Source organism: Microcebus murinus, chromosome 4 (genome assembly GCF_040939455.1).
Source record: "Microcebus murinus isolate Inina chromosome 4, M.murinus_Inina_mat1.0, whole genome shotgun sequence".
NCBI classification, from domain to species: Eukaryota; Metazoa; Chordata; class Mammalia; order Primates; family Cheirogaleidae; genus Microcebus; species Microcebus murinus.
This window is the reverse complement of record NC_134107.1, coordinates 101,737,098-101,763,270: the sequence shown is the minus strand read 5'-3', so window position 1 is coordinate 101,763,270 and position 26,173 is coordinate 101,737,098. Positions and strand designations below refer to the sequence as shown.

At 46.9% G+C, this 26,173-nt stretch overlaps 1 protein-coding gene across 3 annotated transcripts; it reads left to right on the top strand.

Moving 5' to 3' along the window:
- The first annotated feature begins 258 nt into the window (after window positions 1–258).
- SCN3B (sodium voltage-gated channel beta subunit 3) lies at window positions 259–26,173 on the top strand. Of its 3 annotated transcripts, XM_076002602.1 has the most exons (7): window positions 648–882; window positions 1,859–1,936; window positions 9,665–9,828; window positions 11,982–12,207; window positions 17,149–17,287; window positions 21,736–21,821; window positions 22,170–26,173. In XM_076002602.1, the coding sequence occupies exons 1-6, from the start codon at window positions 792–794 to the stop codon at window positions 21,797–21,799; spliced, it is 762 nt and encodes a 253-aa protein (XP_075858717.1). In that variant the 5' UTR covers window positions 648–791; the 3' UTR covers window positions 21,800–21,821; window positions 22,170–26,173. The 3 variants fall into 3 exon arrangements, with proteins under 3 accessions (XP_012645307.1, XP_075858717.1, XP_012645306.2); XM_012789853.3 differs by lacking the exon at window positions 648–882 and adding an exon at window positions 259–631 and having other exon boundaries at window positions 21,736–26,173; XM_012789852.3 differs by having other exon boundaries at window positions 21,736–26,173.

Here is a 26,173-nt window from a genome sequence, read left to right as displayed (position 1 = left end):
ATCAGGAATGTTCTTGGAGGACAGGAGGCTGAATTAAGTCAACTTTAACTTCCCCTCCAAGGCTAACACAGTTTGCTTCAAGGGCTCAGAACAGCACAGGGTTGACGGCCTGGTGGCTCCCTGCCCAGGAAGGTCCTACCGGGGACATCCTGTTGCTCTGTGGTCTGCCAGGAGGGAGCATTTCCTGCGCGTGGTTCACTTACAGCCAGCTGTCACTCTGCCGCTCCCGTTTGGAACATCAGTGCTAAGCTCCCTCTTTTGGAAAGAGAGATGGAGAGGATGCGACGGGGGCTGGATTAGCCTTTCTTTCACCCAGTTCCAGGCATTCCCGATCTGTTATGTCAACTTGAGCTTATAACTGCCTGTAAAGGTTCAGGTTTCCCTCCCAGAGACCGGGCGGAGGCACCCAGCAGCTGGGACGAGGGAGTGGCTCGCGGTTGGAAGACACGGAGCACAAGCTATCTGCTTAGAAAAAACAAACAAACAAAAAAAACAAACAAAAAAATTTAAGCAAAAGGGCGGAATGCGAAGAAGCTGGGGGAGGGAGGGAGGAGCCTTCTCCCGGTCGCCGCCGCCACTCTCGCCGACGTTTCGGATCACCTCCCCGGAGACGAGGGGAACGCGGGAACAGGTGCGTCGCGCTCCCACGCCGCTCGCGCTCAGCGGGGACTGTCTCGCGGCGCTCGCCGCGTCCGGAACCGGCTCCGCGGCCAGACGGAGGCGAGACGGGGAGACCCGGAGGGGATGGGGTCGGGCGAGCGCGGCGGGGAGCCGCGCACCGTACACTGGAGATGACATCATCGCCTGAAAGGGACGCGGCCATCCCCTTCCCGGAGCTGCAGCGGGCCCGTCTGCGCGGGAACGGGAGTGGGCCGCCCGGGGGTGCGCGCGGGGCGCGGGAGAGGGACACCTGGCGAGGGGAGCGCGCGCGAGCCCGGGAGTGTCCGGCCCCGCGGGGTGGCGCGGCCCGGCTCCGCCCAGCGCGCCGCGCTCCGCCCGGGAGGGCACGCCCGTCAGTGGGTGGGGAGCGCGCTCCGGGGGAGGGTCCGTGGTGGCGGTGGGGGCGGAGAGCCGCCTGCGCATGTCCAGGCTGACAGACGCGCCAGCCGGGGGCGCCTGGAGCTGGGCGGCCGGTCGCCCGCACCCGGGGTCGGGGCTCCGCGCGATCCGGGGCGAGCTCCGGGAGGGGCTCCCCTCTCTACGCACCCCCCGCCGCTGAGGTCGCCCGCCAAACGGGGGCTTCTGCCTCCGTCCCCGCCCCTCGGGCCCTCCCCCGGGAGCCGAGGGCGGGTGTGGACGGGACCGACGTGGAGCGAAGTCCGTAGCCCAGACGGGCGGCCCAGGTGGCTTCGGCGGTGAGGACACGCCCAGCTGGCGACGCGGGCCAGGGCGGATGCAGCCGGCGCTCGGGGCTCGGCGGATCCTGGTCGGAGCGTAGCTGTCCCCAGGGGAGCCGAGAGGAGAACCAGCGTGGACCCCCGGACCTGGGGGGACCGGGAGCCTGCTGGGACCGCGGGAGCCGGGCTTCCCCGGGGCGCAAGCGAGAAAGGCCGGGAGCGAGCGGGTTCGAAGTTCCGGGGTGGGCGGGGAGGCTGCTGTCCTTGGTGCTGAGCCGGCTCCCGCAACCCGCTGGGGACGGCGCGCGGAGCCGCGGCTCGCTCCCCCGAATTGGGGCGCTCTGCGGGGAAGCTTCCAGCAGAAACCCCCGCCCGCTCCAAAGCCCGCAGAGCCTCCCAGGCGCGGCAGCGTGGTCCTTCTTTCACTCAGAAAGTCGCCCCCTTGGGGCAGTTCGTCCCAAAGGGTTTCCTCGAAAGAACCTGAGAGGGCGCAGTCCTTGACTGAGGGAATCTCTGTCTAGCTGGAAGCCCACAGCTGAGGAAGATGCCTGCCTTCAACAGATTGCTTCCCCTGGCTTCGCTGGTGCTCATCTCCTGGGGTAAGTGCCGGCGCCCTGCCATGCGAGGTGCAGATGACAGTGGTAAGGCTGACCGCAATAACACTGATGTCGCTGGTGACAAGAAGGGGCTCTGGCTGGCTTTCCTCCGTGCTTGTCTGCCAGACATGGAGATCCGCAGGGATTCCGGGAGAGCTGGGATTTTGAGGTTGGGAAGGCGCCTCCCCACTGCCCTGCTCCTTTATTCCCCGGCCTCCTTTGGTGGTTCTGCCACCATTCCTCCAGTGTCCTGGTAATTCCAAAGTATGTTTTTTTCCTCTCCCTTTGCTGAAAGGAAATGTAGTCATGTTCACTATTAAAAAAAAAAAAAAAAAAGGTCTCGTTTGCAGTTACATTTCATTTCTTAATGAGGAGTCAATACTCCTGGAAAGCTTGCTGGGTCTTCAGATTTATTTTTCTATCTTAAAAATAATAATAAAGATAAAAGCTGAATGGATGAATTTTGAAAGGGAAAATACTTTAGTTGTTGATCATCTGCTTTATTTTAATAAGGAATGGGAGAAAAACAGGCTTCAGCCATTTGCTGCTATACATTAGATAAATAGGCAACAGTGAAATGCATCTTTCTTTGTTTTTTTGTTTTGTTTTGTTTTTTACATGAACATATGGAACTAAGATGCTTTGGTGTTTGGGGAGCTGGGTTTTTGCCTTCAAAGATGAATAGACTCTTGCTTGCCAGCTGTGAGAGACTGAGGTGACCTTCCCCCTCCAAAAAAGGGAGTGTTACACTTGCAACAGTCAGGAGAGTGTCAGAGATGGTCTTGCAGTGGGGCGCCTAAATGTGTGAAGGGGAGTTAAGAGTCTACATGATAATGCCTGAACGTATACTAGACACAGTGTTTTACTGTGTGTAAATGTATGTCTCAGTGTCTGAATGTGTGCACTAGCATGTGCCTGAGCATGCTATTATAGACATCTGAATGAATTGGTGAAAGCGTAGTAGTGTGTGTGTGTGTGTGTGTGTGTGTGTGTGCATGTATGCGTGCATATGTGTGTCTTGTTCTGGGCATCTCTGCCTTGGTGTCTATGATTAGATCCTCAGATCAAATATGGGTGCTCTTCGGTTGATATATTGCTTTACATAATCTTAGCTACCTTCCTCCATGCTACAATCAATAAAAAGGATAATTGGACACAATTATACCCACTTGCCTTACTGAAAGTAAGCATGTGGGTTTGTGCTCTCATGGTTGGCATGAAACTCATTTTGCCTGTGCAGTGGCAGACGTGCTGATGGGAGTTGCCTCTTTGCCTTAGCGTCACTTTGTCAAGCCTCTGGGACTAACTCTAGCTGCTAGCATTATCTGGATTTTGCATGTGACCAGAGGCACAACCAAGCTTCCTGTTGAACAGTATGCCCAATGAGACAGTCTAGGAAGTTCGAAGAGAGACAGTAATGCCAGCCCCAGGGGCAGACTTACCGCCAGCCATCCCCAGTAGAGTAGACCAGACCTGGAGATGAAGCAGATATAATAGGCTGCCAATGATCTCACCTGTCTTGTAGATTAAGGCTGAGATTTTCTCAGGGGGGGCTAAGGAGAGGGACACAATGCTTAGGGGAGGTTAGTCTGGAAAAAAAGAGTATGGGTAAAGCTGAAATTGTAGAAGAGGGTTGGGGTGAGATTCTGCAGAGGCTTTCTTCCTAAACCCTAATCTAAGTTTTTCGGGTCCCTTCCTGAATTCCAGTTGATGGGGAGAGCATGCTATAGTCCAAGAATTGTGTAACTAGAACTTGCACAGCCTGCATTGGGGCCTCAGCTCCACCACTAGCTTACTATGTAACGACCTTAAAATACTATCTGGTTCCTGATATGTAAAGTTTGGGAGTTGGCACAGATGAGATCTACCATATCCTTCAGCTCCACCATGAAATGGTAAGGAAATATTTATAGAATATTGCTAGAATTGTCGGAGTGTTCATACCCCCATCCTTTACCCCCCCCCAAAAAAAAACTTTGAAAGATGAGCACACATTCTTACTTATTCTCAGCTTCTTTGTAATCTGAACACTGTCTCACCAAACTGAAAAGCTGAGGAAGGGAAAAATGTGTGGTGCAGGATGCCTGATTGTTACATGTAAGAAAAAGAGCCTCACTTCACAAATGCAATTTCATTTTATTTGTATGTAATTCCAGTATTGGAAAGGATTTAACTTAGATGCATTCCCCCTCCCCAAGTTGACTTTTTTACACCATGCCCAATATGAAAAGAGTCTTTTCTATTTACTTGCTGCATGTATTGAAAAAAGTTCCTTTGTTCCCTTGTCGAAGTACATAATATATTTTTTAAAAGTTGCATTTGCCTGGTGCTTTACAGTTTACAAAGCAATTTTCAATCCCTTGCTTTTTTTTTTTTTTGTCCCCATATCAATCCTATGGGATACTCAGGGGAGAGAGTGTTATTTCCAGTTTAAAGATGAGAAAATGAGCTCAGGGAGGGGAAAGGATCTGCTGAAGAACCCTCATCTTCTGTGTCCCAGTGCTCCTTCTAGCACCCCTTGTGGGCACATGCTGCCATGCACAATTGCCAGGAAGGCACCTGTACTTCCATTTCTCTTCTGAGCCACCCTCCAGCTTCCCCCATGCCATCACCTGTCCTAATGCCATCTTTTAGATCCTAGTGCCTTCTTTGCTTTTCCTCTCCAGGTCTCCCTTCCCAGCTGCCCCCTATATTGGAGGATGTTTTCCCGACTCCCCCTATTAGCCCTTCTTGCATTCCATTCCTTCAAGGCCCTGCTAAGTGACTGGCTAATCTGATGGCCCAAGTCATTTCAGGGTGTTAACATCTAAAAATAACTTCATTTATTACCCCCTTTTGGAAATTATTGACATTCTAATCAAAGCCTTCATTATCTCCGTGCAAAGGAAAGCATTCTAGAGCAAGCTCAGGAGGGGCAATTTAGCAATGCCCAAAGTAAAGAAAGATTTGGGGATGTTAGAGGAGTTGGTTCAATACACATTACTATCCACCTCATGATAGATTGCTGCTACTCCTTAATTAAATTTAATCATCGTTTTTATATCATATTCTTCCTTCTCGTAAGTTTCTTCATTATTATTATGAAAATTGAAGAGAAGTCCAAAGGCCAAATGATTTGAGCAATATTATTCCCGGAGTTTATCATATACAGTCAGCAATGTGAGTTGAGCTCCTGCCACATGCACAGCCTTTTCTTGGATACCTAGAGAGTTTCATGGAAAGAAAGGTGGTGGCGTGCTAGAGACTCAAGGGATGGGGAAACAGGCTTCAGCTCTTGCAAGAGGGAGCAGCGAGTCACTGTGTGAAAGGCAAGCAGGCAGAGGGGAGGCCTCTGTGGCCATTCTGCAGTGTGCTCTTCAGGACTGCACGAGCAGACTTCTCATGCCTTGAAACCGGGCTTTGGCCAGGAGAAGGGAAGCAGTAGAGCTTGCTCTGTGATAATACCTTGGATTATTGTCACCTCAGGAGCAGCTCGGAAAAGAGAAGGACCGCTCCACATGCTGTCCTACCACATTCACCATCCTGACTGCAGATATTTGGCCTCTCCTCTAACTATAAATGAACTGGCTGTGCTCCTACCCCTGCCACTCTATCTACCCGGTCACTGGAGCACATCACCGCTCACTTGTTCCAGGTTGTTCATCCAGCAAATTATTCCCGTTCAAACCCCACTAGTCCACTGTCACCGTCACTCAAGGGAAATCATCTCCCCACCTGATCACTGTACCTGCCTCTTAACTGTTCTCTCTGCTTTCACCCTCATCCCCTTCACCTCTTCAGTTTCTTTTCAAGCCAGCCTCAGATCACGTGATCTTGCACAAAGCAGATTCCATCATTCCTCCACTCAGAACCCTTCCCTGCTCACATGTCACTGTATGCAAAAGCCAAAGTTCTAATCACAGCTGACAAGGCACACTGCGATCTGGCCCTGCCTGTCTCTTCTACTTCATCCTCTTCTCTCACTTTGTTCACTGTACTTTCCACATCGGGCTCTTTGCTGTGCCTTGAACATGACAAGCACACTCCTGTGTGCTGCTTGGCCCCTTAGTTGCTATTTCCTCTGTTTGGCATCCCTTCACATGGATATTCTTATAGTTTATATGCTCATTTCTTTCCTCTAGTGTCTGTTCAGTGTTACCTTCTCAGGGAGACCAACTACAATGACCCCGTGCATGCTCTTTCTCCTCTACTGTGTTTTATTTTTTCTCATAGCACTTTTTATATAATGTTGCTTGTTTTCCTTCTCTCCCCACTGGAATGTGGGCTCCATGAGCGTAGAGATTGTTCTGTTTGTTTTTTTTTCCCTGTTGTATTCTCAGTACCTAGAACAATGCCCAGCATACAGCAGACACTCAATATATTTGTCAAATAAATAAACAAATAAATGAAGAATAACATGAATAAGTAACATGTTCATGTAAATTAATCCATAGAACCCTCATGACAAACTTACTAGATAGATATTATTTTCAGTATTTTGTTGATGAATAAACTGAGTCTCAGAAAGTTTACATAGTAGATCAAACCCAGGTCTTCCGTTGTCAAATGCCGTCTTCATCTTGCCTCTGTAATTGTAACTGTGCGTTCCTTGGAATTTTTCCTACCATGTTTCCCCCAAAATAAGACAGGCTCTTATATTTATTTTTCCTCAAGAAGACACCCTAGGGTTTATTTTCAGGGGATGTGTTATGTTTTTTAAGTATAGTACAACAATCTACATTTATTCAAATATAGTTAAGTCGTCTTCTTCTGGAATATCATCATAACTCTCCAAACCCCGAATTCCATCCTGAATTTCTTATGACTCTATTTCCTTTAGAACCATTGGCCCCAATCTCTCATGTCAAGCTATAGAGCTCTCACGGGGCAGATGAGAAGGGCTGCTCATCTTCTTTACTGCTCTGCAACGAAATGCATGGGTTGTGTGGATACACTGCATAGCCACGCCCATCACTAGGTCTTATTTTGGGATAGGGCTTCTATTGCCCAAATGCTTAGAAATCCTGCTAGGGCTTATTTTATGGGTAGGTCTTGTTTTCGGGGAAACACGGTTAATCTGCTTCTGAAGTCATCAACATTGAACTAACTTACCTTTATCACTTCTCATTAAATATGTGTGTGCCCTAAGGCACAAAACTCACAAACTTTTGCACATATCATTTAGAAAAAATCAGATATATAATCAAAACTTCAAATTTATGATAAGCTGAAGGTGTTTCTGATCAGTTCTCCCTAGATCTGGACCCTCTCCCCAGTAAAGTGGTGCCCCACCTGCAGAAGCAGCAGCCCCCAGACAAGATTGGTCCAGCTTGCTTGAGAGTTTAAAAGTCAATTACATTTATTTTACCTTGATATTTTAAAACTTTAAATTATAATGCCACTAGTTTTTAAATGCCATGTTTAAAAATGAAATTCATTCCCTTCTACATGCATCAAACACAGTATTTAATTTTTGACTCAAATTAGTTTATATCACTGTCATTTTACACCCAAATAAAGCTTTCCTCTGTTTTTAGAAAAGAACTCTCTGCCAATAGATGAACAGGCTAATCATTTACTACATTTTAAATGTCAATGTATATTGTTTCATTTTTCTTTTTAGGGGCTTTGCTTTTATTATTATTATTATTTATTTATTTATTTATTTTTTTTTTTTGAGACAGAGTCTCGCTTTGTTGCCTAGGCTAGAGTGAGTGCCGTGGCGTCAGCCTAGCTCACAGCAACCTCAATCTCCTGGCTCAAGCAATCCTTCTGCTTCAGCCTCCCAAGTAGCTGGGACTACAGGCATGCGCCACCATGCCCGGCTAATTTTATATATATATATATACATATATATATATAATAATATATATATATATATTAGTTGGCCAATTAATTTCTTTCTATTTATAGTAGAGACGGGGTCTTGCTCTTGCTCAGGCTGGTTTCGAACTCCTGACCTCGAGTAATCCGCCCGCCTCGGCCTCCCAGAGAGCTAGGATTACAGGCGTGAGCCACCATGCCCGGCCTTGCTTTTATTATTAATTCATGAGAAGGTAGCATCAGAAGGGACATTGGAAGTCCTGATACAAGAATTCTTGGGGGGGGGGTCACCTTACTTTTGAATCTTGCAAACAATCAAGTGTAAACTCTCTTACCAAATAGTTTGTTGCATTTGTGAACAGCTTCGACACCAGACAGTTCTTCTTTTTTTTTACTGCCCTAAACTCATTGTTCTCTTACATCTTTTGGAGTTGGGCAGAATCCAACGTCTCTTCCACCTGCCAGCCTTCAAAGAGTTGAAGGCAGGTATGTCCTGGGTCCAAGCTAAGCACCCCAAGTCCTCCCATGTGGTCCTCGCCAGGCATTGTCTCCAGACCCGTCACTCGCTTGCTTGCCTCTGGGCAGCGCCCACTTCCACTAAACAGCTTCCTTTTGTGAAATGTGACATTTTAAACTGATCATAATAGTCCAGATTTGTTCCGAACAGCGCAGAGGAACTGCTCCTCCTTCCTCCTGCACACCGTGCATCTGTTAACACAGCCCACATTCGCACTTGTTTCGTTGGCAGCCTTGTCCCAACTTTTGACTTATCCTGAATTTTTTATCAGAAAGTTTCCTTTTGGCCTGGTGCGGTGGCTCACGCCTATAATCCTAGCTCTCTGGGAGGCCAAGGCGGGTGGATCGTTTGAGCTCAGGAGTTCGAGACCAGCCTGAGCAAGAGCGAGACCCCGTCTCAATAAAAATAAAAAATAAAAAATAAAAATTAATTGGCCAACTGAAAATAGAAAAAAAAATTAAAAAAAGAAAGAAAGTTTCCTTTTTATAATGGGCTTTGAGTTTCTGGCGGGCAGGAAGTATAAGTACAAACCTCCATGTGAGAAACTGGGTGTCCCACAGTCTGATCCCTCTTCAGGTTTGGGCTCTGCCCCCGTCTACTCCTCTGCGTGGAGCATTGCTCCAGCCTGGCAGTCTGCTCACCACCTTCCTCGCTGCTGCTCCGTCCTGCCCCGTGAGACAGAATTACCTACACTTTCCATACAATGCGGATGCGATAACATTTGCTACTTCACACTGCAAAGGGCACACAGAGGTCTTCATAGCATGGGCTGCTTTGTTTGCTAAGCTCACGTCTCCCCATCCTTCTCTTCCTTTCTCCCCAGCCCAACCAGTAGTAACTAGCTGGCCTTCCTCTGGGAACAGAGCACATCACTAGTGCGTCACTTGCTGTGGTCTGCTGTGGTCACAGTTGGGAGTATGCGTTCCCTACTAGATTGTAAATGCCTTTGGGGTGTGGGATTTTGCTCATCTTTGTAGTCTAGCATCAGACCTGGCATAGAGTGGATTCCAGTGAAAGGTGGTTGAATGATGGGAGTGTGTGTGTGGCGGGGGAGATGGATGGTTGATGGGTGGACGCATGCATGCGCGACTCCTACTGGGACTTAGAGGGTTTGGAGGGCAGGGCTCAAGTCTGTGCTGTGCTGCATCTCCACTGCTTCCCGGGGAAGGCTCTCAGTCAGCGTCCGGATCATCCATGTCTCCTCATCTCGCTCTGCACCTGTTCTGAGCACGCACACTCGGGACACCCAGGTGAAGGTGTAGACACATATACATGGCTATTTTCAAGTTTGTCTCATGATTCTTCCTTCTCTGTCTCTCTCCGCCCTCCCCCCTTGTCTCCAATGCCTCTCTGCTGTCACCCTCCCTCCCTCCCGCCTGCTGTTCCCTCCCTGTCATCGGTGCTCTCTCCAGCCAGTGTCTGCTCCCCCGTGTGTGTGGAAGTGCCCTCGGAGACGGAGGCCGTGCAGGGCAACCCCATGAAGCTGCGCTGCATCTCCTGCATGAAGAGGGAGGAGGTGGAGGCCACCACGGTGGTAGAATGGTTCTACAGGCCCGAGGGCGGTAAAGATTTCCTTGTATGTCTGCCTGCTGACTCTGGCCTCTCTTTGCTGGCCTCTGTGGCCATGTGCCTGCCTCCTGACAGTCCGGGAGATGCCAGGCCTTCAAACACCGGCTCTTTCTGTCCCAAGCACTGACAGCTCCTCAGCAGATAACTGACAGTTTTAGTTCAGCTTTTGTGAAAGGAAGGGCATTTGGCCAACTGCAAGCACGCCTGGTTGCAAGCAGGGAGGAGAAAGAGATAAACTGTATTTAAAAGCCTACTATGTGACAGACACCCTGTCAGGCAGGTGTTTTTATTTAATCTTATGCATCATCCTATTAGATAGATAAAATTCATATAATGATGCTTCCTAAAATAACAGGAAGCATCATAATATGAAATAACGCAGGTTAGCTCCTTTAACTTTCACAATCTCAGTGAAATAGGCACAGGGATGACCCAGGCTGGCACTCAACTGCTACGCCCAGTACAGCCACATCAGTGGGTACATATTTAGATTATTCTATAGCAGATACTTGCTGTGCCAAGTCTCCCAAGTGGCCCCACCACCATCCTTCCCTCTCGGAACTCCCAGACCTCCCTGTGATCTAGAAACTAAGGGATTCACCGCTGGCAGGTGAAGTGCTCATGCATTTTGAACACCACCTTGGGGATGACAATCATTTACACGTTCACTGACTCCAGAGCCAGGTTGCCTGGGTTTGATTCTTCTCTCCACACTTATTAGCTCAAAATAGTTCCTGGAACACAGTAAGCACTATGGTCAGTGTTTGCTAGAGAAAAGATATGTATACAGAAATGAGGGAACTGAGGTTCAAAGAAGTTAGTAAGGTAGCTTAGATGTGAGCCAGGCGGTCTGACAGCAGACAGGAGGCAGCTGAATACACAGGTATTCTTACTGCACCCCCTTGCCTTCCTGGGGGCAAGTTTCTCCTCCACAAAGATTTGTTAATGGAGACAACAGCAGGGTGAACTTGAGTTTTGCTTACTCTTCTTTGTAGCTTTCCTAAAGCTGAACTCCTTTCTAATCTAGGTTCCATGTGCCATTTGGATGTAGATTTGCTCCAATCAGGCGCCAAGACTGGGACCAGCAGAGATTCCTCAGTCTGGCTCAGGCTTGACAGCAACACATCAGCAAAGCTGCAACCAGGGCCAGTCCCCAGTTTGCAGCAGGCTGCATGTCTTGGCCAGATGCAAAGACCCTGTGGGCCTCAGGGCTAGCCCTGTGCCAGCTGCCTACAGCTGCTTCCAGGCCTGCCCAAAGTGAGGGGAGGGTGGCTCTGAAGGAGGAAAAGGAACTGGAACAACAGTAGTGGAAGTCCAGAGCAATGCTATCTGATAGAAATGTTCATGATGCTGGAATGTTCTCTACCTGTGCGGTCCAATACAGTGGCCACTGGCCCCATATGGCTACAAACACTTGGAATGTGGCTAATGCAACTGAGGAACTAAATTTTACATTTTATTTAATTTCTAGGAATTTAGCTTTGAATTTAAGTAGCCATGTGCAGCTAGTGGAGACTAGAATGGACGGCACAGCCGCAGGTGTGTCATGTCAGACAGCAGAAGGGTTTGAGAGAAAAGAAATGTAAGAGACCAGATTTCAGTTATAACTCAGCCCAAAGCCAAAACCCTGGCATGCGCCTCCCAGGTGGCGGCACTGTGCTCACTGCCACGCTTTGGTGTTCCGGATCCCCCTCCCATGGCTGGCCCAGACTGCCCTGCAGGCCCTGGATAAGCACCAGCTTGCAGAGTTCAGGGCTTTCGGGTGTCCTCATTACTAATGAAACTGCCTCTCTTGGTCTCTACACCTTGTTCTCTTACTGGTGTCCTTGTGACACACCCTGCCCTCTCTCTGTCCTCTTCTGTCTCCTCCTTCCAATCCTTTCTCTCTCTCATTTCCTTCTCCTGGTCTCCCGTATTCTTCTCTCACCTCTATTCTGCCTCTTTCCATCTCTTCTCTTCTGCCAAGCTCTTGCCTACCCCTTGCTGCCTAGAGACTTCGTGCCTCTTCATCCCACCCCATGTTCTGAGTCTCCCAGGGCCATGTCCCTTCTCTGCCCTGTCCATGCATAATTCTGCTCCTTTTCTCTGCCCTGCCCCCATCTGGGCTCTCCTACCCTCTGTCCTCTCCTGGCCTACCCTCCTCTGCTCCTCTGCCTGCAGATCTACGAGTATCGGAACGGCCACCAGGAGGTGGAGAGCCCCTTCCAGGGGCGCCTGCAGTGGAACGGGAGCAAGGACCTACAGGATGTGTCCATCACTGTGCTCAACGTCACTCTGAATGACTCCGGCCTCTACACCTGCAACGTGTCCCGGGAGTTTGAGTTTGAGGCACATCGGCCCTTTGTGAAGACGACACGGCTGATCCCACTCCGGGTCACCGAGGAAGGTGAGGCTGAGACACAGAGTCTCTAGGGCATCCTGCTCTTTGGGGGCGGGGGTGAGGGGGACCGGTGGATTTCCACACAAGTGAGACCCTTGGAGAGTACAAAAACCCACGTATTTGGAGTGGTGACATCTGAAAATGTCACCATTGACCCATCTTCCTTTGGCAGCCAGCTTCCTGCAAACTGCCCACCCATCTTGCCTCTCTATGCCTTTCCCCATAGCAGAAAGTCTTGGAGATGATAGTAGAAGGACCTCTTCCCAGTCCCTTTGAGAAAGAGGATGGCCTCCATGAAGCCTAAAGCTACTGATTCAGCTCCTCTTTCTTCACTGGTTGGTGTCGAACTCCCGACTCAGTGGGCTCTGAGATATCTCATGAGGTTATCTAGAAGTCATGTCACTTCCTGTCTATAAGTAATACATATCTCTAATCCAGTGGTTTTCAAATTTTGGCAAGCCTCAAAAACTCCTGCAGGGCTTTTTAAAACCCAGATCTTCTGCTACCGTAGGCAGAGGCTGAGAGTTTGCATTGTCTAACAAATCGCTGGGCCACATGGTTGCTGCAGGGGACCACACTTTGAGAACCACTCTCTAAACCAAAGTTTGGTAATCTTTTTGTCTTTTGCCTTTCTCCAAAATAATTACACATGCAACTTGTTCCCTATCTGTGGCATCTCTCATTATATAAATTCATTCTTAGCTGAGGGAAGAGGATAAGTTGATAGCTTTCTAGTCTGTAATTTAAAATCTTTAGGATGGGCGTTGTGGCTCACACCTGTAATCCTAGCACTCTTCGACGCCAAGGCAGGCAGATTGTTTGAGCTCAGGAGTTCCAAACCAGCCTGAGCAAGAGCAAGACCCTGTCTCTACTAAAAAAAATGGAAAGAAATTAGCTGGATAACTAATATATATATATTATATATATTATATTATATATATATTACATATACATATTATATATATATATATATATATATATATATATATATATATAATGCCTGGCATGGTGGCACATGCCTATAGTCACAGTTACTCAGGAGGCTGAGGCAGGAGGATTGCTTGAGCCCAGGAGTTTGAGGATGCTGTGAGCTACGCTAACACCACAGCATTCTAGCCCAGGCAAGAGAATAAGATTCTGTCTCAAAAAATAAAAAATCTTCAGATTCCTACAGCTATTTACTTATTAGTAAGTGAGAAGTCCTTCCAGGAAGCTAACTCAAATGTTTCTGTTGCAATCTGAGTCCAGAATCCTGAGGGTGACATTATAGCCCTTCTCAGACAGTCTCTTTCCAGCATGTTCCTAGCATTATCGCGGCCCCCATATGCAGGCTAGTGAGCAGGCCACGGTGTGGGGTGTGAAAGAAGAGACCAAGTTAGGTAGGGCTCTTTCTAGAAAAAGGATCCAGGAATCCCAACCTCTAGGCCACAAGTTTACTTATTTTTGTATCATGTTGTTGTGATAAAAATAATGAAGCAAAGATTGTTCAGTCTTGAGAGTGAACGGAGGAGAAAGAGGCGTAACACGTCAGACAATAGGACTGAAATGGAAAGGTAGGTCAATTCCGAAAGTGCAGAAGGACTCTCAGGCTACCTGAATCAAGATGTGATGAGTCAGGTCCATTCTCTGAGCCTGTCTCCTCGTCTCCTGTTGTGTAAAATGAAGGGGTTGGACGGGAAGCTCTCTAAGGTATCCTCCTGTGCAGGTTCCATTATCCTGTTTACACACCTCTCCTCCCTGGGGGAGGGGGCCTGGAGCCTTCTACTGGTCACCTTTGGGAACTGCCGGCTGGTGCCAGCCAGACCCTAGCAAAGGTGCCTCTACCTTTGACTCTCTCAGGCTTTTGCCTCCGGGGACCCTCCAGGGCAGCTGGTGGCAAGTGGCAAAGCTGAGCTAGTCTGCCTGCCAGGTACCAGAACAAGCCTCGGGTAAAAAGAGAAGGAAAAACAAGTTTATTATCAGAACCACTGTGCCTCACAGATGGTCGGGCTGGGAGGGTGCTTGGATATCATTGAATCCAGGGCTTCTAAACAAACAGCAGGCATCAGAATCACACAGATTGGCTTTCTGCAAATGCGGACACTTCTGTACCACCCTTGCAGGTGTGAGTTCAGTAGGTTTGGGTGAGGTCTGGCATGCATAAAGCTGAAATGATTCCCCAGGTGATGGGCAGGTGCAGCTCTGGTGCCCCTCTTTATGTGGCTGGGGGAACAGAGCTCTGCAAGAGTGAGAGGATTGCCCAGGGACAGGAAGCAAAATAGCACCAGAAGCAGAACTGAAATCCAGAGCTTTTGCCTGTCAGGCTGGCTGTGTTTCCACTGCCTCTTCCCCACCACCCCCCATCATCCCCAGCCCCTGCTACTTTTCCTTTTCTTTGTTTGTCTCTGTGACCCCTTGACAGTCCCTCCCCACCAGATGCTCACTGCCTTCATGCTCAGAGCTGCACACACCTCACCCCATCTCCATTCCTGTGGGCCCAGGGAGCCTTCCTGGTTCTCTTTGTCCAGGTTGTATTTGTCCTGTCTTAGGCTGTCACTTCTTGGCCCTAATACAGAAACCTGAGGCTTCTTCACCTAGCAATGAGTAAAAATTCTGAGGGTATCTTCCTGTGTTACTGCTTCCTGGGCTATTGCATTTAAAAAGAGACCGCATGCTTTATGCCAAACACATCACAATTAGTGCATCAGGCAGCTGCCAGCCTTTGAGAAGCATTTGAGGTGTATGGTGGTATTCTTATGTGCTAGCTGAAGGTCATGGCTGGTTGTGGTGTACTTCTTTTTTTTTTTTTTTTTTGAGACAGAGTCACACTTTGTTGCCTGGGCTAGAGTGAGTGCCATGGCGTCAGCCTAGCTCACAGCAACCTCAAACTCCTGGGCTCGAGCGATCCTTCTGCCTCAGCCTCCCAAGTAGCTGGGACTACAGGCATGCGCCACCATGCCCGGCTAATTTTTTCTATATATATTAGTTGGCCAATTAATTTCTTTCAATTTTTTTTTTTTTTTTTTGAGACAGAGTCTCACTTTGTTGCCCAGGCTAGAGTGAGTGCCGTGGCGTCAGCCTCGCTCACAGCAACCTCAAACTCCTGGCTCAAGCAATCCTCCTGCCTCAGCCTCCCAAGTAGCTGGGACTACAGGCATTCACCACCATGCCCGGCTAATTTTTTCTATATATATTAGTTGGCCAATTAATTTCTTTCTATTTATAGTAGAGACGGGGTCTCGCTCTTGCTCAGGCTGGTTTCGAACTCCTGACCTCGAGCAATCCACCCGCCTCGGCCTCCCAGAGAGCTAGGATTACAGGCGTGAGCCACCGCGCCCGGCCTCTTTCAATTTTTAATAGAGACAGGGTCTCGCTCTTGCTCAGGCTGGTTTCGAACTCCTGACCTCGAGCAATCCGCCTGCCTCGGCCTCCCAGAGAGCTAGGATTACAGGCGTGAGCCACCGCGCCCGGCCTATGGTGTACTTCTAACAGGCAAGGCCTTGGGGATGACTTCGCTTCAATGGTTATCTGTGAACCAAGAATCTAACTTGCTGGTAGGAGCTGGCAAGGGGTGACAGGGCTGCAGTCTTCTTCCCACTAGCAGGGAGTGTGTGTGTGTGTGTGTGTGTGTGTGTGTGTGTGTGTGTGTGTGTGTGTGTGTGTTTCAGGACATCTGGCATGTGACATGTTTTAATGGTCATTTTTGTTGGTCATGAAACAAAGAAGATCAGTACTTACTTATATTCACTTATTCAACACATACTTATTGAGCACTTCAATTATTCCAAGATGAGACAGCAGGCTGGTATTTCAGAAATATCGATAACCATGTTCTCAGTAAGCACACAGTCAGCAGAAAAGAGAGATAAACACGTCACAGTACAACCTGAGAACTCCCTGCCCGGATGAAGAAAGTGCGTGGAGAGGGCGTGAATGATGCTGCACGAGGAGCTGAGGATGGTTTGACACAGGAGGGACTCGGTGGAGTCTAGAAGGACACCTGGGAGACTGAAATGCAGGATGGGCAGTTAGGACAGAAGTAGTGGTGGTGGGGGGCGAGGGACAATCCAGGAAGAGGGAAGAGGAAGCAATGCCCACAGATTCAAAAATAGCGCAGTGTCTGTGAGAAGCATTCTGGCCAACCAAATGGCGATGCGGTGAGCAGGGCTGGGTTGTGAAGGGCCCTGCGTGTCATGTGAACAGAGGCCAGGCTGCTTCCTACGGGCAGCATGGAGCACTGAAGGACATGAAGCAGGGGAGTGGCAGGGTCCAATCTGAGGAGAGACCGGTTAATGCACCGAATCCTCCAGACTTATTTCTGTTCGGGTCTGGGATGACCTGGAAGGTCCTCGTTTCTAATCCAGACTTGTAGAGAACATGCTTGTATCACTGGGTGGGCTGTTTTGTCACCGCATGAATTTTCCAGTGCGCTCTCCCGAGGGATGGGACACTCCACCCCCTGCTCAGAGGACGTGAGTGGTTGCAATAAGGCATGTTCCTGACACCTGTGTAGACTTTCAGATCTTATGAGATGTTCTTAAACACATTGGGTAATGCAATATTCACAACAACCCTGACTGGTGTCAATTATGATCCTCACTTTACAAATTAAGAAACTGAGTCTCCAGTAAGGGAAATGACTATTTACACACCAGTAAATAGCAAAGTTGGGACCCAACTCTCTATATTTAGCTCTGAGTCCAGGGTTCCTTCAGCTACTCTCTTCTGTCTTTGTCACCCGTACCTCTCCGTCAGCCCTGTCTGCAGAGCAGCTGATGAAAGGCAGTGAGAAAGCCACGGACAGGAGAGTCAGAGGGTGTGGAATTCCTCTGACAAGATATCTTGAGTGTCTTCAGACTCAGTGCTTATTTAAGCCATACTTAAAAACAGGCCTCATATTTCTATGGCACCAGTGGCAGCCATGGGTTTGTGGGACACGTATTCTGAGCCTCAGTCTCTTCCTTCCAGCCGGAGAGGACTTCACCTCCGTGGTCTCAGAAATCATGATGTACATCCTTCTGGTCTTCCTCACCTTGTGGCTGCTCATCGAGATGATCTATTGCTACAGAAAGGTCTCCAAGGCGGAAGAGGCGGCCCAAGAAAATGCGTAAGTCCCCAAATGCCAGAGTAATAGCGATGGCTAGCGCCTTCGGAATACTTGCCCTGGCAGGTGAGGCGCTACGCAATGTACACATAGCCCCCGCCTTCTTCCTCATAGCAACCTATGAGGTAGACACCATTCTTATACCCATTTTACAGATGAAGACCCTGAGTGGGAGAGTTCGCCTGAGGCCATTGTAACAGGCAAAATGAGCTTCAAATTCAGGTCTGCTGATTCTTGGCCTGCACACTTAACCAGTAAGGCAAACACCATCAGCTGCCACCACAACCCCATGAAACTAGCATTATTATAACCACTTTATAAATGCCGAAGCAGGCTCATAGTGGCTTGTTGAGGCACACGGACAGTGAGAGGAGAAGCTGGGATTTGAACCCAGGCCTCTCCATTCCTAACGCCCATGCTCTTTCTATCACATTCAGCTGTTAGCTCTACACCACGGAGTTAGTTCCTCGGGCCACCTGGGCACTGCCCATTGTTGGCTAAGGAGCTCCGGGCAGCACGTTCTTCCCCCCAGAAGCTGGCAGTGACTGAATACACAGAGTGAGGCCCCTAATCCTCTAACGTCCAGCCTGTACCTCGGCCATGTTCTCCGAGACCCCAGTCACTCCAGCATGAGCGCGTGTGATGGGGTCTGTAAGACTAAAGGGCCCATAAGAGACCAAGCTGGCCTGTTATTTGGGGATAAGAAAGAGAGGGAAAAACCCCACAGGTTTCTAGCAACGTTGCTGAAGCAATAACCTAAAAAGCCTAGCCTTAGAAAGCCACTTAGAAATATTTGATAAAATTTTTAAAAAGCATCATTTTACATGATATATATGATGATCTCGGGGAAGTAAAAAATTACAATTGACCAGACATGAGGATAGAAAGAAGTGTTATGTTGAGGGAGGTTGTAATTCCTCTCAGATAGAAAGAGCCTACAGTTGGGCCTGCGTAAGAAACAAAGTTGGGCCAGGCTCAGCGGCTCACGCCTGTAATCCTAGCACTCTGGGAGGCTGAGGGAGGAGGACTGCTTGAGGTCAGGAGTTCGAGACCAACCTGAGCAAAAGCGAGACCCCCCCCCCCCCCCCGTCTCCACTAAAAATAGAAAAATTAGCCAGGCAACTAAAAATAGAAACAACAACAAAAAAAATTAGCTGGGTGTCAGGGTGCACACCTATAGTCCCAGCTACTTGGGAGGCTGAGGCAGGAAAATTGGTTGAGACCAGCAGAAGTTTGAAGTTGCAGTGAACATGATGACACCACTGCACTCTAGCCTGGGCAACAGAGCAAGACTGTGTCTCAAAAAAAAAAAAAAAGGAAAGAAAGAAAAGAAAAGAACCAAAGTTGGAGCAGAGACTCCCTGCAGCCCCAGGATCCTCAGAGGGCCACAATTCACACAAAGGATAGACCAGAAAATAATCAGCCCACCCACTCAGGGAAAAGCCAAGGAAACATCCATCTTGGCCTGACTCCAAGATGAAAAATAAAAAATTCTTGAGGATTAGTAACAACAAACCTGATCTCACAATGTTTGGAATTTAAATCTACCCACATGATCGAAGAACCTCTAAGCTGAGAAATTCAATAAAAATCAGTCCCCCGGCCAGTGATAACCATGAATGCCTTATGGAAGCCATGGAAACCAAAGGGACGCGCTTGCAGCCAAGGCCTAACTGGATTCCCCAGGTAAACGCTGATCTGATTTCACAGTCCAATCCCAAACCCACAGACACAGCAGAGAACAATCCAGCACGAGCAAGACGCGCAGCAAATGGCAGGATTTAATCCCAGGAGCTCAGACACAAGGAGGGCCTGATAAAGTATAGAAAATGAGCTTGTTTAAAACAGTTAAAACAATAAAAGAAAAAAAAACCCCAAAGCATAAGAATAGAGTAACTTGCTCAGAAAAATGGGCAGATTTAAATAGGAACCCAGAAAAGAAATTTTGGAAATGAAAAATATAGTCAATAAAATTTAAAACTGAACGCATTGGTTGGACAGAAGATTAGATGCCAGTAAGTAGGAGACAAAGGTTAAGAAGTTGCACAGAATGAAGCACAGAGATATAGAAAAATGTGAAATATAACAAAGAAGCATGAAGGAGGCCGGGCGCGGTGACTCACGCCTGTAATCCTAGCACTCTGGGAGGCCGAGGCGGGCGGATTGCTCGAGGTCAGGAGTTCGAAACCACCCTGAGCAAGAGCGAGACCCCGTCTCTACTATAAATAGAAAGAAATTAATTGGCCAACTAATATATATAGAAAAAATTAGCCGGGCATGGTGGCACATGCCTGTAGTCCCAGCTACTCGGGAGACTGAGGCAGGAGGATTGCTTGAGCCCAGGAGTGTGAGGTTGCTGTGAGCTAGGCTGACACCACGGCACTCACTCTAGCTGGGCAACAAAGCGAGACTCTGTCTCAAAAAAAAAAAAAAAAAAAAAAAAAAGACGCATGAAGGAAACAGAATGAGAAGGTCCATTAGAACAGAACACAGAGAATGGAGGAGAGACAGTATTCAGAGAGAGAATGGCTAAGGAAAGGGATGACTCTTTCTCTTTTTATTTATTTATGTCTAATTTCATCTGCTTACCTTGTTTAAGAAGGGATGACTCTTAAGGGTCAAGAAGCACAATATGTCCTGAGCAGGATAAATCTGTACCTAAACACCAAGCAACCTCAAAGTGGTAAATGGCAGCTACTGAGGCAGCCACAGCAAATATCATCTGTGTGTTGGAACTTTATAAGAAATGTCTGTAATACAGAAAATGCCGAAGATAGCACCTCTTCTGCTTCTATTCAATATTGTATAGGAGATCCTAGGTAGTATACTAAGTAAATACAAAGAATAAAAGGATAAACATTGGAAAGGAAGAAACTAAGTTGTCGTTATTCACAACTATAATTATTGACATAGAAGATCCAAGAGAATCTATAAACGAACTATTAGAACTAATAAGAACATTCTAAAAGGTTGTTGATACAAATCAAAATATAAAAAATCACTTATAGTCCATTCACAAATTTAGGAACACATTTAAGTATTTAAAACATCTTTTAAAAATTTTAAATTACTATAGCAACAAATATTCTCCAGTACCTGGGAATGAATCTGACAAAAATTTGTAAGACATTTAAGGAGAAAATCACAAAACTTTACTGAAAGACTTAAGACTTAAATAGATGGAAAATAACACCTCACTATTGTAAACAATTCTCTCCCAAATTAATCATCAAATTCAATGAAATTCCAATCAAAATGCCCAGTGGATTTTTGAAGAAACTTAGTAAGCTGATCTTAAAAGTCACGTGGAAGGTGAAAGGGCCAAAAATAGTCTACACCAGAGGAGAGCCAGGCAGTAAGCATTGCAGGATCCATACTCAAACATGTTGTCTCCGACACATACTGTCCTTTGGTTTTATTTGTTTGCAAACAACCATTTTTAGCTCTGGGGCCATAGTTTGCTCAGTCCTGGTCTAAACCATTTCAAAGACAGAGCAATAAGTTTGGAAGAGGTGGCTGGTAGGACTCCCCTTATCAGAGATTGAGATTTCTTGTGAGCTATCAGAATAAGAGTTTGTGATGCTGACAGAGGTATACAAAGTGAACAAACAGAACAAAACAGAAAGTCCCCAAATAAGTTAATGCACGTGATATGAAAACTTGATATGTGACAGAGACAACATTACCATCACTGAAGGAAGACTGAATTGTCTAACATGGTCTAGAGAAATTCTTAATTCATATGGGAAAAAAAGTTAGATCCCCAACTCTCGCACTAAACAAAAATAGTGGACTAAAAGACAGAGTAAAATGTAAAACTTGAAAATTCTATAAGGTAATATAAGAGAATATCTTTATTACCTTAGAATAGAGAAGATTTCTCAAATAAAAAACACAATTCAAAGAGGAAAAATAAATTTGATTACCTTTTATGCAAAAATCAGTTGCTCATTATAAGAATCCATAAGCAAAATTTATAGACAAACAACAGACTGGGAGACATTTTCAAGATATGAAATGAGCAAAAGACAAATATTGCAGAACAAAAACTGACAAAACAAATGAACACTCAAATTTCAGAAGCAGAAACCCAAATAGCCTGTAAACATAAGAAAAGATACCTCACGGTACTAGTAATTAGGGAATGAAAATTAAAACAACTATAAAATATAGTTTCATACACATCAGTTGAACCAACATTTTAATCTAAGTCTTGGAGACAATGTGGATAAATGAGAATGCATATAGTGCGTGTAGAAGTGTTTATGTGCACATGTGGGGAGGCATGTTCTACAAGGGTCACCCTAGTTTTCTCTGGGGAAACACATCTAAAAGGAAATGCAGAGCTGTTCTGGAGGCATCCTATTCCTGTGCCCCGCTCCTTCCCCTGCCTCGTGTCCCCACTACCAGGAGCTGAAGCTCTGACTCTCTTCCATCCATGTCCTCTGTAGGTCTGACTACCTTGCCATCCCATCAGAGAACAAGGAGAATTCTGCGGTGCCAGTGGAGGAATAGAACAGAAGCAGTATGCCTGGAGGTGACGAATAGGGACTTGGGAGGGGAAGGTGGATGTGGATGGCAGGTTGCACAAGTGGTGTCACCCACAACTGAAGTGACTTTTGATTTGGTCCCTTAGATCAATGTCTACCCCTCCCAGAGTCCTCACCCTCAGGATACTTAGGATACTTCTTTAGGCTGATGCCTGAGTCACAAAACTCTGTATGATATGAAGCCCTTCAGAAGTGAATTGCCTTGGCCTGAATGTTGGGGCAACTTGAACTTGCCCACTGTGACAAAGGCATAATAATTCTCCCACTCCCTCCTTTGGCCAAAGAGTCTTGGGCTGGGCCTGGAAATTCTCAGTGAGTTGTTTTATCATTGGTAGGTGGCCTAAACACTGAGGGACCGGCTATTCCAGGTTCAGTGATGTCAACAGTGTCAGGAGGGGACCCCACGGGGCCCCATCTCTTCCCTTCACGCCCATCCTTCTATTTGTTCACCCATACATCTACCCATCTCTGAGCTCTCACCTCTGACTGCCTAGCCCCATCAGACCTCTTCACACTATAAGACTTTGCCAGAACCAAGCAGCCAACATTTCTACACGGATTCAACCTCACTTTGTCCTAGCTCTGTTTGAAATCTGAAGGCAACTGGATTGCTCCCCTGTGCTTAAATGACTTAGTTATAAGTGCTGGAGGTAGCATCTCCCTCTGCCCTTCACTGGCTGGGACTGGCTCATTCTCCACTGCTGCGAGAGAATGGATGTCTTGATAGAAGGAAGCGAACTTAAAGCAGACTCATGTCATGAACTTGGATTCCTGGAAGTCAGTTTTTCCAAGTTCTCGGCCCACTGGGTCAAAGAAATCAGAGCAAAGTGTGCGTCTTCTAGGTTCTCCAGTGATGGATCCTTGAGCATGACTGACATGCTAGATCCGGATTGGTCTCCAAGGCCTTGGTTGGACTCAGTCCTCCCAAGAACAAGGACAGAAGACTTGGAAAGGACCAATGGTAATTTAAGTGGCTCTTAAAAGTCATACATGTCCCGATCCTGTTGTGATGATGTACGTGTGCCCTCCCTGGGGAGCACACCACCTGGGCACTGGGACTGAAATTCTGAAGTTCTTCCTCTCAAAATCTCTGTGGATCAGTATTATTCTTCATTTTACAAGAGACTCGAACAGGACTCAACTGAATAGGAGGCTCAACTGCATCTGAGAATGCTAATTAGACTAAGAAAAATGCTTTTTGGTCTGAGATGGATGATGAATAAATGAGCAAAGTGATAGGGGAAGGATGGGTAGGTGGCTTCCTAATACTTCACCTAGGAGAAGATGCAATGTTCAGAGTCCCTCCCCCAACCCACCCCAGATTTTGAGAGAGCAGAGAAAATGGGAAAAATTTTAGTCATTATCTCATGTTTCATTTTAATTGAGTGACTGGTCTAAGTGTGATAAGAGGGGGAAAGATGCCTTATGGGATATAAGAAGAGGGGGACTGGGATTCAATAAGAGATGCCCCTGAGATCTGGGGAGATTTGCAAGAAAAGAACATATTTCATTGGTTTTGGGCTTCACCTGACAAGCTCGGTTTTTCATCTCTTCTTTCCCTAGGAAGTATCTGAAATGAGACCCCTTAACACATTGTAAAGAATCAAATGTTCTTGAAGAAAATATTTGCAATAAATTCAAGAGTCTTCTTATTGGTAATTTCCCACACAATCCCTCTGAAATAGAGAAGAGAATAGAGACCATTTTTCTTACTTTATAGTTAGGAAAATTGTACTTAGGGTGAGGTTTTCCCAGCCTCATGGCTGGTGGATGTCACAGCTTATCACAATAGCAGGCAACTCACTGCCACTCCACTTGCCTCCTGGTTCCAGTGAACCATTCATCGAACTCGTAACCAAGTCATGACTGCCTTTATCTTTTTTCTTTTCTTTTTAAAAAACCCAACTCAGATGTTTCCTGAATGGTTTTGAATGAAGCTGAATGGTGCCTATCATTTATTTATCCAAGTTATCTTCTCTACTCTTTTCCTTTTTCTAACTTCTCAACTGTTATCATTCTTGATACTTACATTAGAACTATACGGCTGGGCACAGTGGCTCACGCCTACAATCCTAGCACTTTGGGAGGCAGAGGTGGGAGGATTGTTTGAGGCCAGGAGTTTGAGACCAACCTAAGCAAGAGACCCCATCTCTACAAAAAGCAGAAAAATTAGCTGGATGTGATGGCATGCACCTATAGTCCTAGCTACTAGGGTGGCTGAGGCAGAAGGATCACCTAATCCCAGGAGTTTGAAGTTGCAGTGAGCTACCATGATGCCACTGCAGTTTAACCTAGATGACAGAGTGAGACGCTCTCTCCAAAAAAAAAAAAAAAAAAACTATATGGTTTACAAAACATTTTCAATTATTTCTTCTCTACAACTGGCCCTGAGAGGTAGATATTGTTAATACTCGTGTTACAAAGAAGAAACTGAGGCTAAGGTTAAGTAGCTTTATTAAATCTTAAAGTCACCTCGCTGGTAAGCAGAGAGCTAGAATGCAGATCTTCTGACTCCTATCCCATTTCTCTTTCCACTTAGACCATAGCCGCTTGCTTTCTTATTTTTTTAACTCCCACTTAATCTTTGCCTTTCTTGCTTATCCTAATGTTCACCATCTCCTCTCACCCCGAATCACACTCGCTGCTTCTCTGCTGCTTTGCTTTTTGGTAGATGCTAGAAATGTGCTTTCAGAGTCAATTCTATTTTGATTCTCTTTCCAGTTGGTTTATACATCGTTATTTTTCCTGAACTGCAATTAAACTCCTTCCTGGGAGACTTGATCATGATTAAATCTACAAGGTACTGTGATCACCAGCCTACGTCACATCTCCACCCACCTCCCTGTTTCTTCCCTAATTCCTACAAAAGACCCAGACTAGACGTTTGTGGCTCTGGAAGCTTTATTTGGCATGCTGTTGCTTATTAAAGGGCTTAGAACAGTTCTCAAGGGCTATTAGCACTTTCGAAACCCCATCTGTTGTCTTGGTGCTGGATCCTTCCCATGCCTGGTCCTCGATAACACAATTCACTGAAGAAGGTCGAGAGAGGCTCAGTCTGAGTTTCCGTTTCTTACGGCCTAACTGCCAAGAACTTGGTTGCCCAACTCAGTTGGCCCTGAAAGCACCTTGCTGAGCTTTACCGTCAGTTCAGTCTTGTACTGAAGCCCCGACTCCCGCGTGGACAGTCAGTGCCTGTCCTTACCCCAGCCTTTATTCTCACCGTCTGACAGCACGATCCCTTAGTTTCTCCATCCCCAAACACCCACGCGTCCAGGCTTCCTTCAGAGTTCTGGTTTCTCCTCAGATGTCAAACTAGAACTATTCCTATGGAAGGGATTTTTCAAAGCAGGAATATGCTGGGAAAATGTGTAAAGCAGTGGGTGGTTAAGAGAAGAGACAGCAGCTTCCTCCACTCCCCCCAGTAATGGATCAAAGGGGAAAATATTCCCCAACTCAGAATCTGTGCATCCTCCTCACATAAATTGGAGGGCAAAGGCTATGTCACTGCATCTTTGCAGGAAGGAGGAGCAAGAGCTAGACACATTTCAGAATAGATCTTGGTTCCCTTTTCCCATTTTAACATGGAAATGGAAAAACAACAAAAACAAAAAGAAGCCTTCTCACCTCATTTTGTAAATGAAAAAATCCCTAACTCAATGAATTCCCCTAGTCGCCGCAAATGTATCTCAATAGTACTTGCTGTCCTCATCGATCCACTCATCCATTCATTCTGCAAACATTTTTCGGCACCCACTCTGTCAAGCCTAGACCCTCAGTGTGCTCCATGGTTTTAGGTGTAAAAAATAGCATCATCGAAGCCTTACCTAATCTCTAAAATCTCCAGTGGTGGATAGCTCATGTTTAGTTCAGCCCACTTCCTCCCCTTTACATGAGTTTACAGTAGACCCAGGACATAAGCACTTCTAAGCGACTTGCAAACCAGACTCCACTTCTTCCCCGGGCCAGCTACACCTCAGAGCTGGCCACGCTGTCCTTTCTGCCTGTGTCACCGTCACAGCTTGGCAAGAGCTGCCTCTGCTGGGCAGCACGTTTGTGATGCAAAGGGAGGCCGCTGAAGGCCGAGTGCTTGCAGGTTTGCGAATCACCATCAAACATAGCAAACTCTAACGGTCTTGCAAAATGTGCAACTATTTCCCACGTTGTCACCTTCATATTGCTTTTTCTTGGTTTTCCACAGCCAATCTTTTTCTGAACTCTAGAAATGTTCCTGACCACCCAAGCCCTCAACAACCTAATGCCTGTATGTGGTGTTTTTCAGTAAACTTCCCATTCGTGTCAATAAAGTATCTCTAAAAACTGCTTGCTCTGGCTTGACTCT

Excerpts from the sequence above, each read along its gene's own strand:
- SCN3B (XM_076002602.1), top strand. The coding sequence starts at position 792 with ATGACATCATCGCCTGAAAGGGACGCGGCCATCCCCTTCCCGGAGCTG. Across the intron at positions 883-1,858 it reads CGGGAGTGGGCCGCCCGGGG|CTGGAAGCCCACAGCTGAGG; the intron begins GTGCGCGCGGGG and ends ATCTCTGTCTAG. Across the intron at positions 1,937-9,664 it reads GCTGGTGCTCATCTCCTGGG|CCAGTGTCTGCTCCCCCGTG; the intron begins GTAAGTGCCGGC and ends TGCTCTCTCCAG.